Genomic DNA, 20,358 nt, shown 5'->3' on the forward strand with positions numbered 1-20,358 from the left:
CACTGAAATTCTTTCTCCTTGCCATGTTCCAAAACAAGGACACGTTACCCAAGCTTTCAGTCCTTGGCTCAGAGACTCCTGGAAGAATTCTCTTTCTGGTCAATCCCCTGGATTCACTCCTATTTCTGACATATGTATTGGGAAAGCTTGTTTATATTCCTTTTGTTGACATTGATGTCACATGAAATCAAGCTATAATGCTTGCAGATTCCAGAATGTTGTTTATTTTCATTATTGTCCTTGATAATCTGATTAGAAGATCCAGAACACAAGAAGTCAAACTTTGAAATGTTAGCCAATACAAACTAATGAAAACTAATGATTTTGAGCAGACTAGTTATAGTTTAACTAGTTATACTCTTGTTTGTAGGGTGCTATATAAAAAGGTTCCCTACTGCTGTCCTGCCTCTTGACTTGGCCATAAGAAGATCGAAGTTCCAATGGCAGTTCTAGGTGTTTCCCTTGCCTTGCTAATTTGGTTTGTTGTCTTATTCTTTGTTTCAATATGGAAGCAGATTTACAGCAGTTGGAGACTTCCTCCAGGCCCATTTCCGCTTCCAATCATTGGGAACATCTTCAACTTGGATATTAACAATATCCCCAAATCTTTTACAAAGGTATGAGAAGATTTGTTTCCTTTTTTGTGTAAATTGAAGAAAAAAAGCTAAAACATGTGCTTCTTTCATTAATTAGCAGCCAAGCATGGCAGAGGTGTCAAAACGGGCAGTTGTCTTCTTCAAGTGGTAATAGATTTCCTCCATTCTGGAATTCTTTAAGTAAAAGATAGTTTGTTAATGATATCATAGAGAGGATTTATGTTCAAGTATGAGTTGGCCTAGACAACTTTTCAAGATCTTGCTAACTCTTCCATAAGTACTTGTCAATCACATTAATGTTAGATATTGGTTTTGTTGTAACTATTTGATCCTAAAACTAGTGGATTGAAGTAAAAAAAAACATTTTCCCAATTTAAGTGATGGGGGAAAGGCAAAGGATTGTCTTGCCAGTATTAAACATATAGTTGTATTGCTATTATGCTTTGAGTTACCTCTTCTTGTTTGTGGCAAAACATTACCTCATTACCAAAAAACTCAGAACCAAACTTTAGGTTGGACTGGTCAAATATCTTCAGGTGAAAACAATGAATTCTTGTGGGTTTTAACTGATATTATCTTCTAGAAAATTAATGAACCAAAAGTCAGAGTTTGAATCATGCTTCAATATCTCTTTGGTGTGAGCATGAACTATTTTCAGTAGACTCTTTCCTCTGAACTTATTCATTGCTTGGCATTTTGTATACAGATAGGCAGGTATCTAAGGAGTAAAAGAACTTTGATAACCATTAATAATAGCTTTCATCCACATACTTCTTTCTTCACAACAAACCTTGGAGGTAGGAAATATAAACATTATTACTCTCACTTTACAGATGAGGAAACTAAGGGAGCAAGGCATTGAATGGCATGCCCATGTGGACATAGCCAATACATGTCTGAAGCAGGATTTGAAACCAGTTTACTGATACAAGGTCCAACACTGTATGGTTAAGTAGGCAATATAAAAAAATAGTTATAGATGACCATTACACTGGAAACTAATCTACCTTGGGAAAATGCCACATCTTTCCAAGACAAAAATCGTACATATCTTGGTAGAAGAAACATTGCCTATGGAGTGCTAAAACCTGAGTTTGCATTCTGGTCTCACCTCTTAAATTTGTATGATCCTGAGCAAGTCACTCTTTGAGCCTCCATTTTTCTGTGCTAGATAAGTAGGAAATGATCTTTGCCCTACCAACCCTCCTGGGTTATATGAAGAAATCTAAGAGGATGCTAAATATAAAGCACTTAAAAAAATTCCTCTTTCTTTTGTCTCTCCCTCCCTTCTTTCTCCACATTACTCTTTCCTTCTCATGCTCCTTCCCCTCTTTTCCTTTATTTTTCTCCTTCCCTCTTCTCTGGAAAGGGGTATTATGAAAACCTGGAACTAGTGATACACAGAGTAGATGGTAAGTGTTGCTGTTGTTGTTCAGTCATGTCCGACTTTTCATTACCCCATTTAGGGTTTTCTTGGCAAAGATACTGGAGTGGCTTTGTCTTTTCTTTCTCCAGCTCATTTTAAAGATAAGGAACTGAGGCAAACAGGTTTAAGTGACTGCTCCAGTGTCATGGAGATAGTAAGTGTCTAAGGGTAGGTTTGAATTCAGGGTTATAACTCTTCCTGCCTTCTGGCCTGGCTCTCTATCCACAGCTCCAGCTAGTTGCCCTAGATGGTAAGTAGGGATTACAAAAGATTCAGAGAAATTTTCTCAGGAAAAAAAATACAAGTCTCAGATTAGTAGAGAACAAATGGCAAAATAAAAGCTTTTGCCTGGGTAAGGTAATAATCTATCGCTAAATATGCATTACCTGCTGCTCTCCTTACTTGTAAAGGTGCTAATTCTTCAAATCATTTAGAAGCTTAAGGAAAGGATTTAATTGAACTTCCTTGCATTGTTTTCCATTTCCTTTATAATGACAGCTCTTTCAAAGTTTCTTCCTATTAGAGGGGAAATGTTTAAATGAGTCACTTTCTGAACAATGATTTGCTTTTCTCTAAAAGTTCCTAGATGGGGTGGGAGATGATGCATATGATTTTAGGTGGAGGTTGGGGCTATCCTCTCCACATCTCTTTTGGAGTTTAACTAGGGAGATCAAATTTATGGATCCTAAAGTGTTCCTTTGCAGACAAGGAATATAAAAATCTCAGGGCCCTACAACTAAAGAAAGGAATTAATAAAATCAGGACTTCAGTCATTGTGGCAAGCCAGTGGGGAAAAACCTTGGGGGATAGGAGAGTGACTTCAGTAACACTTGTTCCATCTACAAGAATAGGCCTGATCTTAACAAATCAACACAGCTGATTTCAGGCAATTTACAAAGAAAGAGATCAATTTGAATGATGCTTTTATTTTGTTCACCATCTGTTTGGATGATAAATTCAATTTCATGTTGGACTCATAAGAAATGATCAAACAGAAACAGAACTGGATATTATCTTGTTCACCACCTGATTTTTACAGAGTACGAAACTGTGTCCTGCTTAGCTATTTTACTCTCCACCTGAGAAGTCAATTACTCCTGTATTTTGTTAAGGAATAGGACATAAGCTTTTCCTCTTTTTGGGGGGTGGGGTGAGGTGGGGAAAGGTTGCAGTTTGTTAAACTGAAGGGGACAGGTGAAGAGATGTGAAGGGGCTAATTTATATGATCTAAATTTGTTTGTATAACAGGATTCAGAACTCATAGAGAGCTTAGAGGTCATAGATAGTTTTCCTTTCCTTTCTTTTCCTTTCCTCTCCTCTCCTCTCCTCTCTTTTCCTTTCTTCAGATAAAGGAACTAAGACAGAGATACAGAAGTGACCCACTTCATATTTTAGATAGAAATAAACAGAGACAAATTGAGTTTAGATCTTTCTAATTTCAAATCTAGTGATCCTTTTCGCAGGTTGCACTGTGAGTTCCCTTTCTGTCCATATTGGAAGACTTAAAAATTGAGACACAGAAAGACAGAGTGGCAAGACATTGCTGAGAGGACAGAGAGAATGAAATGGATTAATTATTAGTAATTTTAGAGAAGAGTTTGGGTTGCTGAGGCAGGTCCTGACCTATGAGGAAGCAAATATTGGCAGTGGCCAACTTTGTAAAAGGCCATCCTTGCCCCAAATAATCTGTAGCCCCTTATCCATTCCTTGCTCTTAGATTCTGTTGCATTTTTTTTTTGTTTCTTTGTTTGTTTTTTGTTGGGGCAATGAGGGTTAAATGACTTGCCCAGGGTCACACAGCTAGTGTCAAGTGTCTGAGGCTGGATTTGAACTCAGGTCATCCTGAATCCAGGGCCTGTGCTTTATCCACTGTGCCATCTAGCTGTCCCTTAGATTCTGTTTCAAAAAAAATTTGTATTCCACATAAGAGCAATATACTAACTCATTAACTTATGTTGTTGACAACTTTATCATGAAAAAGTATTCAAGATCAATAAGGAGATATACTGGAGGGAAGGGGACTTGGAGAGAAGAAATTTCTTTTAACTGGATAGGTATAGGAATGTGGAGTTAACACATCAGTTTTAGCCTTCCTAGTCCTGTATCTAATTCATTTTCCTGTCACAATAAAATCAGGTGATATTTACCTATGTATGGAAATTTCAGTATTAATGTCAGTATTGAAAATCCTGCTTCTGGATTTTTCTGACTATATCCAAATTTTGTATCCTTACTGAATCTTTTTTTTTTTATTGTTACTGATGATTTTTTCTACATCATAGTCATTTGTGAATAAAACTACCTCCTCCCCTATCCCTTCTACCATGAACCTTTCTCCTATCTGACAGACCTATCACTGACATCTTACATTTACTGCCATGGGGAAAACTAATTCCTAAAGTCTTTTAATTCTTTGAAGTAAAGGTGATTTTTAACACCTTCCCCACCAGCTTCCATGTGTCCCCCTAATCTTCCATGAACACTGCCACATACATTTCATCTAAATTTTTAATTCTTCATCCAAATATTGGAAACTACACAGAAATGCCTGAAACCATGTATCGCACTACCATCAAAATCGGCACCATCTATAATCCGAGATGCTTATTATGAGGTTTGCCAGCCATCTTGGTTTTAAAATGATTGGCAATAGAAGCCAATCCTTAAAGTAAAACAAAACAAAACAAACAACAAAAAACCCAAACACCTTTGTTATAAAATGCTTAATGACCTTTTTCTTTGTTTGTATGTGTCTCTCCCTGTATCCTCTTTTACAGCTAGCTAAACAATATGGCCCTGTGTTCACAATATATGTTGGCCCAAGGCGTATTGTGGTGTTACATGGGTACAAAGTTGTGAAAGAAGCTCTGCTTGATCTTAAAAATGAGTTTGCAGGAAGAGCAGATATACCATCCTTTGAGGCCCATCAGGATTCTGGTAGGTATCCAAGCCTTTCTAACTTAAACTTCCTAAACATGTGTCTAAACAGAAGGGGATACTAATCAATCAATGTTCTTAGATCATTTAATGTTGAAATTGGAAACAGTTTAGAGATTCAACTCTTTCATTTTACAGTGCAAAAAATAAGGCCATAAGATTAAGGTACTTGTCCAAGATCACGCAGGTAGCAAATGGAAGAGCTAGGATGTGAATGTGAATCCACTGGGCCCTGACTCCAAATCCAATTATCATATACATGCAGATTTAGAAATTGGAAGGAGGGGGCAGCTAGATGTCGCAGTGGATAGAGCACCGGCCCTGGAGTCAGGAGGACCTGAGTTCAAATCCGGCCTCAGACACTTAACACTTACTAGCTGTGTGACCCTGGGCAAGTTACTTAACCCCAATTGCCTCACTAAAAAAAAAAAAAAAAGAAATTGGAAGGAGGTCATTCAATTTAATCCTTTCATTTTATGGATGAGAAGACTGAAGCCCCAAGGTGAAATAACATACCCGTCACAAGAGTCAGGATGTGAACCTGGGTTCTCTGACTCCAAATCTATTATTCTTTTGATTATTCATTATTTTTTATAACATCACTTAATGATGAGTGCAGCTCCTTCTTGCTTCTAAGGATAAGATAACTCCTAGGCATGAACATAAATGCCATCATGATATGGTACCAACTTATCGTTGTGGCTGGATTTTATATCACTGCCCCCACAAATCCTATATTCTACCTGAATTGACCCACCTGCTATTTCCCAAACACAACCTTCCATTTCCCACCTATGTGCCTGTTGTGGTGAAAGAACATATCAATTCTGAGAATATAAATTGATTAAGCAATACATTCAAATTGCCCAACAAATTGACACCAGCAGGCTTCCTCGGGTTTGGCAATGGACCCTGAAAACAGGGGGAGACCGATTTTTATATATTAAAACCAACTAATCAAATAAGACCAGTTAATTAATTAAAAACAAACCCAATTAACCAGAATCCAACATTAGGTAATCTGATTTCTAATTGGAGGAAAGGTAGTGACTTTCTAAGTTAGGAGAGGGGGAGTGAACAAGTGCAGTTCTCTGAAATTCAAAAGAGAGAGAGAGAGAGAGAGAGAGAGAGAGAGAGAGAGAGAGAGAGAGAGAGAGAGAGAGAGGGAATGAGATTCCCCCCAGATGCATACAAACAATTAAAGGAGCACAGAAATAATAACTGATTGATCATAATGGTGCCAGCTTTCATATAAGTCATATGGGTGGCTTGAGATATAGAATTATGAGAAAATTCCTTGCATCCATCGTCAGCTCTAACTGGGTTTTCTTGTCAGTATAAGCTAGATCCTAACTTAAGGGTCTCTAAGTAATAGCTAGAGGTGGTCCAGCTTCCCAGCCAAGCAGAACTAGGTTTAAACAATACAATAAAGTTGTCCCACAATTCCCATATAATTGAATAAAGTTTTCTCACAACACAGAAATTGGACTCGACTCAACATTGAATAGAAAGGGAACTGAGCTAGCTACAGAATTGTCACAAGATGGAAATGGTGTGGTTTATTCAATTACCATTATCATTTAATGTTTGAATACCCTCAATTCCTTTGATTCTCACTTTGCACAGGTCAGACTCCATATATGGAATATTCTTCCTCCTCACCTCTAAACTTGAATCCCTAATTTTCTTCAAGGATCAGCTTAGTCGCCAAATGTTTTACCAGGCCTTTGCTTATCGCCCCTGTATTAGTGTTCCTTCCTTATCTCTTTTTACTTTAAATACTTTACATATCCATGCATATATAAATATATGTATATATGTAAACATATACCTATATATTATACAAGCACATATGCATACATATGTATATATGTATACATGTGTATATATATTTCATATTTACTTGTTTCTGTGCAGGTTTCATTCCTGAAGAGAATATAAAGTCCTAGAAAACTGTATCCTTCCCATAAACCTTTCCCTTTTTTTGATATCCTATCTTACTCTTCTTAAATTGATTCTATGAAGTAATATTTAATATTCACGAGTAATAAAGATATCCTGATCTTTCTTCCCTAGGAATTATTTTCAGTAACTCAGAGACCTGGAGAGACACACGCCGATTCTCCCTCATGGTCCTCAGAGATTATGGAATGGGGAAGAAGAGCAATGAGGAAAGGATCCAGAAGGAAGCTCAGTTCCTCCTTGAGGCACTAAGAAAGACAAATTGTTCGTGTTTGCACAAACATTTATTAAATGTACACTATACACTGAGGTCCTGGGGAGAAGATCATAATACATAGTGGTCTCTGCCCTCGATGAGCTTATTCTAGTGAGGGACATGAGACAGGACCACAAGGAATGATAATATAAGTAAGAATGTGGTGAGAGCTGAGGAGAGGTACAAGGTGATATATAATTTATTATTTTACTGGGTGGCGGGGCAGGGGAGAGGGTAGCAGGCCATAAACTATAATAGAATCTGAATAAGAAAGATAGATAGACAAAAAGATAGAGAGACAGAGATTTCAGATCAATAATAATAAGACAATATATTCCTGACCATTAGAGCCCAAAGTGGCATTTTTCATCTCTGGAAGTTGAAGCTGGAAAACTATGTACTACATACTCTCAAAATTATTCCTGTGTCAGCAATGGGGTCAAATAGAAAATCAAGGAATCATATCAATAGAGTTGGAAGGGAACAGAAAGGATATCTTTTTTAAAATTTTACATATGAGGAAACTGAGGCTCAGAGAGATGATGTGATTTGTCCCAGGTCTCATAGGTAGAAGGTATAGAGCTCCAAAGTCCTCTGTGAAACATAGATTCTATGCATCTAAAGCTTGGGACTTTTCAAAATCTTTTTTTTTCTTTTTTTGCCCCAAAACATTTTTTAAAAAGTCATAGACACCTAGATAATGGTTGCTATTGCAAATCTTTTGTTTTAGAGGAGAGATAATAATGTAATTATTGTTTTCATCCTTTTCCAATGTAGAAAACTGGCCAATAACTTCTGTGTCTAGAGAGAGCTTCCCTCTCAAGATCCCAAGACTAAGTGAACTTTTGAAGGAAGAATAAAGCACTTAAGTTCCTACATGAATATTCCATGCTATGCACAGAATAATGTACTTCTGGCATATGTTTAGGCCTGGATGTAGACTCCTGGGATAAGCCACTTAATCCCTTTGTCCTTCAGTTTCCTCTTTAGTTAAATATAGCTAATAATTATGATGCCCACCCAATCTATTTCACAAGGCATTTGTACAGATTAGATGAAAGAAAGCATGTGAAAGATATTGTTGAACCAGAAAACACCATAAAAGTGTAAACTACTAATTATGAGGCAGTGTAGAATAATAAAAGGAGCACTGACTCTAGATTCAGAGGAGTTGGGCTCATATATTATTTTGGAATCTTACTACCTACGTGACCTAAGTCAATAATTTTATCTCCTGAGTTCTCAATTACTTCATCTATCAAATGATGTACTTGGATGAATTGGCTTTTTAGGTAATTTATTGCTCTAAATTTATGGTTTTAAGTAAGATTGTTATTGTTGCCTTTTGGCGCTTTCATTTTTATCAGGAAAATGTTGATATTGGCTTGGATTGCCACTTTCAAAAATTCTAACACATTTTAATGAACATCATTCACCAAGAAAATGGGTTAAAAGTAGATAAATTAGTCTCTCTTCTTTTCCTATCGAGATTGGGAAGGGAGGAAGGAGAAGAATAGGTTTTCAACTCCCTTAAGTGTTATGAAAAGATATACAGTGTGAAAAAATTAAGGCAAATGAAAGATTAAATCAGAAGAATGCTATACCCTTGATGTTACAAGATAAATCAACAGGGAAATTGAAGCAGTTTAGGGATGATGAGAATTGGTCCTCAGTAGAAGGGATTTATAATGAATAAGAGACTGAAGCATTGACTGGAGAATGGAATTTGCCATCCACCCTCTCATACACATGCATCCATCCAATAAGAATGTTGCCTTTTAAGTCACCCAACCTCTTTTTGCTACTTTACCTTTCTTTCCAGCCCAGCCCTTTGATCCAACCTTCATCCTTGGTGGTGCTCCCTTTAATGTCATCTCTGACATCCTTTTCCACAAGCGCCTTGACTATTCAGACAAGACATGTCAGAGGCTATTACATATGTACAATGAAAACTTCTACTTGTTAAGCACACCCTGGTTGCAGGTGAGGTTATTTCTCTCTTAGGGGAAAGAGAATTTTCATTGCTGGATTAGTGTTTCAATTGTTCTGGGGATGCTGAGCTAAACAGAGAGAGGCAACAGATAAAAAAGAAAAAGAAAAGTTCAAGAGGAAGAAAATACAGAGAAGCTGATGTCAGATGTCTGTAAAGAAAAAAAAATACTGCCTACAAATTAGAGCTATCCAAAAGTGGAATGGTTTTTTTGATATTTAATGAATTACTCATCTTAAGAGATCTTCAAGTGGTGGGTGAATATCACTTGTCCTCAATTCTGCTGTGGGGAATCTTACTTCAGAAGTGATATGTACTAGAAAAATCCTGAAGTTTCTTCTAAATCTGAGATTCTTTCATTTTAGATGATTATATGAAAGATCTGTTATTTTATCAGCAAGGGGGAACTCCCTCTGTGGGAATTTCCATTTCCAATACCAATAGCATTTCCAGAGAGGGGGGAGGGGGGGAGGGAGAGTGAGAGAAAGAGAGGGAGGGAGGGAGAGACACAGAGAGGAAGAGAGGAATAGAGGGAGAGAGGGAGAGAGGGAGACAGAGAGAGACAGAGAGAGACAGAGACAGAGAGACAGAGAAAGAGACATACAGAGAGAGACAAAGACAGAGACAAAAGAGAGAGACATACACAGAAACACACACACAGAGACATAGAGATAGAGACAGAGACACAAAGACAGAGATGGAGAGAGAAATTAAATCAAGCCATAGAGTAATCAGCTCAGTGAACAATTTAATTTTTCACCAGCAAACCATAATGTAGTGGCACAGTTGGGTGATGTAGTGAATAATGCACTGGACCTGGAGTGAGGAAGATCAGAATTCAAATCTAACCTCAGACACTTACTATATGACCCTGTGCAAATCACTTAAATCTCTATTTGCCTCTGTTTTCTCATATTTAACATGGTGATAATGAGAGCACATATCTCCCAAAGTTATGGTGAAGATTGGAAAAGATAGTAATTGTAAAATGCTTAGTATCCTGTCTAGCACATAGTAAACATTTTATGTGTTACTTATTCTTATTCTTATTCTTATTCTTATTATTAATATCTCTCTTTAGTTATACAATAATGTAGGATCATTCTTACGTTACCTACCTGGAAGTCACTGTAGAGTTTTGAAAAATATATCTGAAGCAAAACAGTACGTATCTGAACAAATCAAAGAGCATCAAGAATTATTGGATATCAACAACCCTCAAGATTTCACGGACTGTTTACTCATCCAAATGGAGAAGGTATGACATAAAAAGTCATTTTGTCATTTGATTCTGTCTGCTCCTACAGATTAAATAGGTCTGGAGAAATTTAATAAAGAAGGTTAAAAAGTTAAAACAATATGTTATGTAGACTTTAAAATCAAAACAACATGTAGACTCTAAAAATATTTTACAAGTAATATCTAGAATGGTTTTCTACATTACTCACATTCATCAGATATTGCTTCTCTTTGTTTATGTAGATAAGAACTTTGAGTCTTTCTGCAAACCTAATAGCATAGTGAGGACTGATAACCTTATCAATTGAAGCTAAATTTCTTATTTACCCTGTTTTATCAGAGGAAAGTGAGATGAGCTCTGTTCAAGATCTGCTTTTGCCATTAATCATCTTTCTCTAGGTCAGGTCAGGCTTTGAGTAGAATTTTACAATTAATTGTGTCTAGACCTAGTCTAAAAAAATCTTGAAAATGTTTGCTACTGAAAGTCCTTAATGATTGGTATATAAAGTAATCTTTACAGTTCAACTTGTTCTAGGAACAAAAGACCGGGAAGATAGAAATAGACATAGGCCGATCAAAATAGAATATTATATGGAGATTGAATAAAATAGGTAGCTTATTTTTAAAAGAGATAGAAAATGACAGTGATATACTATTATGAGGAAGATTTTAAAAAAATGATTAGGTAACTTAAAGTACCCTATATATCCAAGTAATATACTATAAATTAAAAAAAAAAAACATCTTTCCAGAGATAATATATCCTAGAATCTTAGACCTAAAAGGCCCTTTTTGGCATAAAGGACAAATCATCAAAAGTAGAGTTGGGAAACCTTTATTTTAGTCCTAACTCAAACTTCTTAGACTTCTGTGCCAAAGCTACAAAAAAGGGCATCACAGTGGATGAGAAAATGTACTTGTCTAGATTTGTCTTCTAACCATGCCTCTTTGAAGTCTTGAAGCATATTTCCATATTAAAGTTTTTGTGACTTCCAGAAAACAGTTTTGGGTAGCTCCTCCTTCATTCTTTTTTTTTTTTTTGCAGGGCAATGAGGGTTAAGTGACTCACCCAGGGTCACACAGTTAGTAAGTGTCAAATGTCTGAGATTGGATTTGAACTCAGGTCCTCCTGAATCCAGGGCCAGTACTTTATCCACTGTGTCACCTAGCTGCCCTGCTCCTCCTTCATTCTTGATAGTTACAACAGAGTTTATTGCTGTGTGGTTTGAAGGGCAGCCAAAGTCCAAAGAAGTAAACATTCTATAGTTAGGGTCAGGAAAGTATGGGAGAGAATATCTGTAGCTGCCACCCAACTGTCCAATGAGATCAAATTCACCAAAGGCTCAATGTTTAGCCACATTCTGTGCAAGTTCTATTGTGGAGACACTGGTAATAGATTATTGTAGCAGAGAATTTGGCTTTAAGGAGTAGTCAGCAGTTCCGCCACCTCATGATTAAGTATAACGGTTGATTGAGTTTAGAGGACTTTTCATATCATAGACAAGTAGGTGGGAAAGTGAATAAGAGAGCAAGCCTTGGAGTCAGGAAGATCTGGATTTAAATACATTCTCAGACACTTACTAGATGTGTGCCCCTCAGGTAGTCACTGATCCTTTCTCCATCTCAGTTTCCACATCTGTGAAATGGGAATGCCAATAGTAGCTTCTTAATAGGCCACTGTAAGAATCAAATGAGACAATATGTATAATACTTTGCAAACCATTAAGTGCTACGTAAATACTAGCTATAACAGAAACCCACAGTAGGAAGAAACCTTAGACTCTCATTTACAGTCTCATTTTATCTTCATTTTACAGATGAGGAAATAAGGCTGTGAAATGTACAGTTACAGAGCCAGCAAGAGTTTTAGGTGGGATTTGAATCCAGATCCTCTTGACTCCACATTCATTTTCTTAGTAACCCACTCAGATTGAAGGGGAGAATGGGACACATATCACTAAGTCTGTGTGAAAAAGTTTCTCCATTGATCAATCCCTTGTTCATATGTCTATGCCAAATACTTCTCAGGACAAAAAGAATAAAAAGAAGGGATTTGACCTAGAAAATGTAACGGTCACCGTGGCAGATTTACTTTTCGCTGGAACAGAGACAACCAGTACCACTCTAAGATATGGACTCCTAATTCTTCTAAAGTATCCAAAAGTAGAAGGTAAGAGTAATTGAAGTCATTGAACAACAGTGTCTGAGAGAAAGAGTGCCGGGTTGGATGTATTCAGGAAATCAGGGTATTAGTCTTGGTTCTGTCACTAACAAGATGAGAAGTTTCTGAACTTTTCTAATGTGTAGTGCCTTATTTTAGAGGGCTTGTCACTGAGATCGTTGGATTATCACTTTTGAGCCAAAAGGGAACTTGTGGTGGCATTTCCCATTGCACCACATTGTCTCTCAGTGAGATAAGGGACAGGAAACCTAGGCTTTTATAGAAACAAAAAAGGTCTAATGGGTCTTCTTGTTAGTGATAAATACTGGCGAAGAAGTGATTAAGAAATTGAAATCATGAGTGGATGAAAAGCATAAGAATTCCAACTGGCAAGCATAGAGTTCAAGTTGAACCAATGATTTTGAGCAAGGTCCCTCTTCCTAACCACACTGTGTGTGTGAATCTAAGCCAAGTTTGAAGTAGCAGTGATTTGGGAGTCACATGGCATGGATCTCAATTTGGACTCTGATGATCATTTTAATGTTAGACAAGTTGGTTACCTTCCTTGACACTCAACTTAATGCAACATGAGGGACCTTCAAGACCTCTGTCAGGTCTAAGTCTATGATCCCAGGAAGAGTCTGGGATCATCAAACCTTGACAACTGAGGTGCAGAGATAGTCATTCAGCAAGTGATCAATATCTCTGGGTGCACTGTATTCTAGTAAATCTGTTGCAGGTGAGTGATGGAAAGAGCCAGAGACAGAAATAGAGAAAGAGAGATAGAGTCAAAGAGAGACAAGAAATGGAGACAAAGGGACCAGAGAGAAGATATAAGGAGAGAGGCAGAGAAAGAAAGATGGAGAAAGGTCAATCAAATAGCCTGTAGTGATTGCTTAGATATATCAATAGGCAAATTGAAGTTTTAGATTCAAAAAGTTCTAGGGACCTCAATGACTTTGATATCAACCCATATTTGATTTTGTTAATAAGTTTCTTGGATATAAATGAAGTTCGTGGTGCCACCACCCTCATATCTAATCGCAAAAACCTGATAAAATCAGGTTTTATCTTCAACCCTTCCCCATTTCCTACGCTGAACTGTGTACACATGTATGATCTGAGACTCTCTAACCTTTACCCTTGACAATTTCAGCTCATGGAATTACTATGTGGTGCTTCTTGTCCCCTCGGTGGCAATAGGACCATTAGATTTCCATGATTTTTTTCTATTACAGAAATGTGCTTTGATCCCAGGAGCTATCAGACTTTCCGCCCTAATAGTTTACCAAAAAGTATTGCTAAAACCCCCAAAATTGCAGCTACATCATGCAATGCATAGAGTGCTGGGCCTGGAGTCAGACTCATCTTCATGAGTTCAAATCTGGTCTCAGACATTACTGTGTGATTCTGGGAAAGTCACTTACCCCCGTTTGCATAAGTTTCCTCATCAGTAGAATAAACTGGAGAAGGAAATGGCAAACCACTCTAATATATTTACCGAGAAAACCCCAAAATGTGTCATGAAGAATTAGACACAACAGAAACAACTGAACAAGAATAACAACAACATCCCATATGCCCTTCTATGTCACTCTCCTTCATACCTCTTAAAATGTATGAATAGTTGTCATAAATCAGATAGGCAATGCTCCTCCAGGAGTATTAATCTCTCTCTTTATATACATATATATTGACAGAAAAACTTCATGAAGAAATTGATCGAGTGATTGGATCAGAACGAATGCCTTCCATGAAGGACAAAGTAAACATGCCCTACATGGAAGCTGTGGTGCATGAGATCCAGAGATTCATTAATCTTGTTCCTTCTAACCTGCCCCACATAATGAATCAAGACATTCAATTCAGAGGATATTTTATCCCCAAGGTCAGAAGAATCTACAGTCCCTCTATTCCCATATGCACCCAAGGGTTAAATGGTATTTTGTCTTTCTCTTTGGCTAAATTTCCAGGCAGAGAAGCAGAGGTCAAAAAAGGAATATTTCTGTTTCAGAGGGCTGGTCAAGGTCCTATTTGTGTATGTTTCTTACCAATGGACTGAGAATCAGGAGAATAGCATCTCATCTTGACTTTGCTGCTTATTATCTATGTGACCTTAACCAAGTCATTTCCTTTCAAGAGCTTCCAATTTTGTATGGGCCAAGCAAGAAAATGGAAGTAACAAGCCTTTAAGTTTATTTTCACTTCTAGGAGCTTATGTGAGAATGACAACAACAAGAATAGTTGTCATCCAAGTAGCCAGCTGTACTGACAGTAGCATCAGTTAAAACAGTACCTGGCATGTAGTAGGAGATTCATAAATGTTTGTTGACTAATTAACAACATGAGGAAAGCCATTTATTTAGCCTGATTTCAGTTTTCCCACTTTTAATTAAGTGTGTTCTGAGATTTATTTTCTAGATTGCTATGTGCAGTAATAACTTGAAAACAATATTGGTTTTTATGATCCAACCCCAATGACATTTCCCCAAGTTTGGTCCCTAGCATGTATATCTATACCTGGTCCCCACCCTTTCTTTGTCACTTTTTTGTCTTAGCAGTTTTATAATCACTCTTCTGACAGTTTAAAAATCATTTTTCCCATCCTCTTTCTTCCCCAAAGCAGTTTGTTCCTCTCTTTGGGAACTATTGTCTTGACCATAGTTATTTTAGCACATAACTGATTACCACTACTATACTGTAAATTATTTCTAGAATTATGACTAAAGCTGAGTCACATTTTAATCTCCTAATTTCCTAGCACACAGAAGAGCATAAAACTTCAATCAAGCTATTGAAGGTTTTCAAAAGAGAACAACATCATGTTTTTATAGGATTCTCTAAGTTATAAAACAATCTTATTAGAGGAATCTTTTTGAGGTGGATGTTGTTTTGAGTTCCTGGCATAACATTGGTGCAATTGTTGTCATTTTAGAGAGGAAAAAACTGAACAAAGTGTCAACAAGGAATTTGCCCATAGTAATATGTCTCATGAAATATTTAGGACTCTAGCCTGGGGCTTCAGAATCCATATTCATCACTCATTACACTCTAGAACACTGCCTCTTGGAAATAAACATCTTTGGAAATCATGAGTTAAATGAATGAATTTCCTGAGATTTAGAATAACCCCATCACTAAAGGTATTCAAATTGGAGCAGCTCATTTGGCAACTTGACTTATTTGCATGGTGTTTATTTACTTTAGGGCACAACTGTCTATCCAACGCTGGACTCTATTCTGTGGGACAGTAAAGAATTCCCTAATCCAGAACAATTTGACCCAGGGCACTTTCTGAATGAAAATGGAAAATTTAAGTACAGTGACTACTTCAAAGCCTTTTCTGCAGGTAAGTAAAGCTCACTTTTTATTCTTCCCCAATAATTCATTGTGCTCCCATAGTTGCTTTCTTGGAACTCCGAGTTTGTTCCCTTTAGCATTTGTCACCATCCCAGACCTCAGCAAGATTCCCAACATCTCAGAGATGAAAGGTACCTCAAAAACTCCTCCCATCCTACTCCTAAATAAGCAGAGTTCATAAAATCAGGGGTCCTGAGCTTTAGAATTAGAAAGAAAAGTAGATGCATTCAGATCCAATGCCCTCATTTTACATATGGGAAAATGGGGCAATGAGAGGTGACTCTATATGTCCAAGGTCACAAAGGTAGAAGGAGGAAGTTATGAACCCCAGCTCCTCTGACTTCCACTGTTTCACACTGACTCTTTGCTTAAAGACCTCGAATTATGAGAAGCTCACCATCTATATACCCAGATATATATTTATAATAATAAACATTTTTATTTATAAAATGTTTATTTTATGTTTGGGGTTCCAATTTTTATTTCTTTTTCCTTCCCTCCTCTCTACCATCCCTGAAGTGGCAAACAATGAGATATGGGTTATACATGTATGATTATGTAAAAAATTGCCATATTTGTCATTTTGTATAAGAAAACTTAAAAGAAAAAAATGAAAGAAAGTGAAAAATAGCATGCTTCAGTCTGTTGCATCAATATCAGTTCTTTCTTAGGAGGTGGATATTATGCTTCATCATTAGTCCTTTGGGATACGCTTGGATCATTATATTGTTGTGAACAGTCATTTTATTTACAGTTCTTCATTGAACAATATTGCTGTCTCTGTATACAATGTTCTCCTGGTTCTGCTCACTTCACAATACATCATTTTATACATGTATTTCCAGGTCTTTCTGAAGTCATCCTGCTTGTCATTTCTTATGGCTCAATAATATTCGATCACTATCATATACCACAGTTTGTTTAGCCATTCCCCAATTGATGGGCATTCCTTTTATTTACAACTCTTAGCCACCACAAAAAGAGCTGCTATGAATATTTTTTTACAAATAGTATACCCAGATATCTTGTTCTACCTTTCTACTCTGTTGGGAAGGTTTGCAATAAATTGAATTGAAATCTGGTTTTCTGCTACATATATGATGTTCATTGTTTATTGGTTTTAGTCATCTCTGACTCTTTGTAACCTTATTTGGGGTTTTCTTGGCAAACATATTGGAGTGATTTGCTATTTCCTGCACCAACTCATAATACAGGTGAGGGAACTGAGGCAAGCAGAGACTTGCCCAGGGTCTTATAATTAGTAAGGGTCTGAGGCCAGATTTGAACTCATGTTTTCTTGACTTTAGGCTCAGTACTCTATCCACTGCATCGCCTAACTGTTACATGCATGTACTATTCCTACTTCTCTACCCTAATTTTTGAAATGCTAGCTAGCTTTTGATACTTTAAAGTCTGTATTTTCATGACTTCTCTAATTCTCCTCTCCAGTCATTCAACTGACATTGAATAATGTTGTTTTTTGCCTCCTTACCTTCATGGTTAGCCTTCTCCCAACTCCTTCCAGTTTATCAATATTCTTCCTGGAACATGACTTCCAGGACAGAACAAAATTCTCAAAATATGGTCTAACTATAGTCGTAGACTGTAGGACTACCACCTCCATTTTCTGCACATTATCTCTATCACAAACTAAGGCATACACATTACTCTAAACTAAGACTTCATTTTGTTTTCTGTCCTGTCACCACTAAAATCATACTGATGTAGGATTTTATCCCAGCACTTCAGAATCCAAATTCAGAACTCAATACATTCTGGGATAGTAATTCATATAAATAAATATCTGTAGAAATAATGGGTTCAATGAATGGATTACCTCACACTTAGAATATCTCTGTATCAAAACTATCAGATATACATAGCATTCATCTCTTCTTTATTATTACACTATGATTTCCATGTGTTCTTTCCTTTGAAGTGAGATAAAATAAAAGATTCAACCACACTCAATGTGACGGATATCTATTATGTGAGCCATTAAAACGTTTTGTTGAATGAATTCTGCAAATACCTAAAGCTAACTGAAGTGCCTTAACTTAAAAAAACAACAAGTCTGGTTTCACTCATTTTGATGGAAAACTTCCATAAAATATATACCATCCTTCCCTGGCTCCTTGATTAGATTAAAATCCATATGTTTTAATATTCTCTTGATGACTAAGGGACATCATTATAAACATCCAGTATTGTACTGTATATATACAATCAGTAAATTTCAGGGTATTCAAAGATATTTACTTCATATATTATATGATCCCAGGTGTTTTCATACTTCTTTGTTATTTTTTTTCTTACTGTTGTCTTCTACTTGTAACATGTCTTCAAATCCCTTGCTCCCTTGAAAATGCACCTCAATTATACCTAGTACATGAATGATAAATTCTTGTTAAATAGAAATAAATTGCTATGTATGTATTGCATTAACTGTGTTGTACTGTTTGAACAATGTCATCAACTAACATTACTCTTGCTCTTTTCCAGGAAAGCGTGTGTGTGTTGGAGAAGGTCTAGCTCGAATGGAATTATTTTTATTTTTGACCATCATTTTACAACATTTTAATTTAAAATCACTTGTCAGTTCAGAAGAGATTGATACCAGCCCAGTTGTTGTCGGTTTTGGCTCTATCCCACCAGTTTATAAGCTCTGCCTTATACCTCGAACAGAGATATGAAGAAGGAATTGTGTTGAACATTCTATTCCCTGCTGGAATCAAGTTTTCTTCTTGGGACTGTATGGCTCTTGTAAATAGAGACTGAATCTACTGTGAATAAAGACTGAATCTACTTTGATCCAGAGTGCTACTATTTAAAAAGGATTGTTCTGGTTTCTAATACTAGTCCTTGTGATGACAGTTTGTCTCTGTGGTAAACACCAACTCCTCTTGTGAAGTAACTTTTCCTTGCCCCTTCTTTGGAACCCCTATATCTGGAATCTTTCTTGTTGGAAACTCCCCGGTTCCTAGGTGATAAGCTTCTGAATCTCTGTGATCAGAGGTAGAAAGCCAATCAAAACTTTAAGGCTTGGGGCAGCTAGTGGATAAAGCACTGGCCCTGGATTCAGGAGGACCCGAGTTCAAATCTAGCCTCAGACACTTGACACTAGCCATGTGACCTTGGGCAAGTCACTTGATTCTCATTGCCCTGCAAACACACACACACACACACACACACACACACACACACAAACCTAACAAAAAAAATTAAAGCTTTACCAATTCCTATAAAATCCTTGACTTTTTTCCCCCTATATTAAGGTGCAAATCATTTGTGTCTGACAGTCTAGAGATGTCACTTCTATAATGCATTTTGTTCCCGTCATACCATTGTTACGAGAGTAAGAAGTCACCATCACCTAGATCACTAGATCACTGAAGATCATCACATCCAATCCTGGTCCCTGTATAGTTTGTCATTTCAGAGCTGTGATTATATTTTTGTCTCTCTGGGTAACTGACTGAATCTTTGCCCACTTTTCCTTTGCCTCCTAGCTCATGTTCCCCAAATATCTGAAGTTTAATATTTTTCCTTGTGTGAGTAAAAATTACTTTTTCTATGGAAAATTCTGAAGTGCCTCCCCCTGCCAAAAAAAAATCAGCAAAACAGCATTGTGACTAATTGTGACAACTTGGTCACTATTTAAAGAGCTTAATTCCATTCAGTAATTTATTCATTATCAAGTACCTGATTGGGCTATGGAGACTTTTCATGGATTCAATCCTTATGCCATAATTCAGAACTGATACTGATCAAAAATACTTATAATTTTATATATATATATTTAATTTTATATATAAAGCATACATATATGTATATATACTTTAGATATAAAGTATAGATAGATAGATAGATAGATAGATAGATAGATAGATAGATAGATAGATAGAGTAGTTAGGGAGGCTGACAGGAGGAGAGAAGCAGGGAAAAGCAGGTATGCCATGAAGGCTATGGGTTTCTTGTCCCTACAACTTCAAAGGCCTATTTCTAATCAACAGGAAGTAGCCACAGGGCAAATATGGGCCCATTTGGTGGTGGTGACATGGCTCATGGGGAGCTTCTAAGGGAATATGCACAAATAACTTGTATCATCTATCTATCTATCTATCTATCTATCTTTCTAAAAAATTCTTCAGGGGCAGCTAGGTGGCACAGTGGATAGAGCACCAGCCCTGGATTCAGGAGGATCTGAGTTCAAATCTGGCCTCAGACACTTGACACTTACTAGCTGTGTGACCCTGGGCAAGTCACTTAGCCCTCATTGCCCCACAAAACAAAAAACAAACAAAAAAACCCCCAAAAAACCCAAAACAAAACAAAGTTATTCAATATACCAATGGAACTATGTTCTCAATGATGTTGATAAACAGGAAAGATAAAACAAAAGGGATTCAGTAAGGTAAAATTGTTTATATT

At 36.9% G+C, this 20,358-nt stretch overlaps 1 protein-coding gene across 1 annotated transcript; it reads left to right on the forward strand.

Annotated features, from left to right (window-relative positions):
• Positions 1 to 419: 419 nt before the first annotated feature.
• Positions 420 to 18,738, forward strand: LOC122740029 (cytochrome P450 2E1). The gene is made up of 9 exons (XM_043981802.1): positions 420 to 617; positions 4,800 to 4,959; positions 7,036 to 7,185; positions 9,000 to 9,160; positions 10,249 to 10,425; positions 12,435 to 12,576; positions 14,268 to 14,455; positions 15,775 to 15,916; positions 18,430 to 18,738. Exons 1-9 carry the CDS (start codon positions 441 to 443, stop codon positions 18,618 to 18,620), a joined length of 1,488 nt encoding a protein of 495 aa, XP_043837737.1. The 5' UTR covers positions 420 to 440; the 3' UTR covers positions 18,621 to 18,738.
• The last annotated feature ends 1,620 nt before the right edge of the window (positions 18,739 to 20,358 follow it).

This window comes from Dromiciops gliroides, chromosome 2 (genome assembly GCF_019393635.1).
Source record: "Dromiciops gliroides isolate mDroGli1 chromosome 2, mDroGli1.pri, whole genome shotgun sequence".
Lineage (NCBI taxonomy): Eukaryota > Metazoa > Chordata > Mammalia > Microbiotheria > Microbiotheriidae > Dromiciops > Dromiciops gliroides.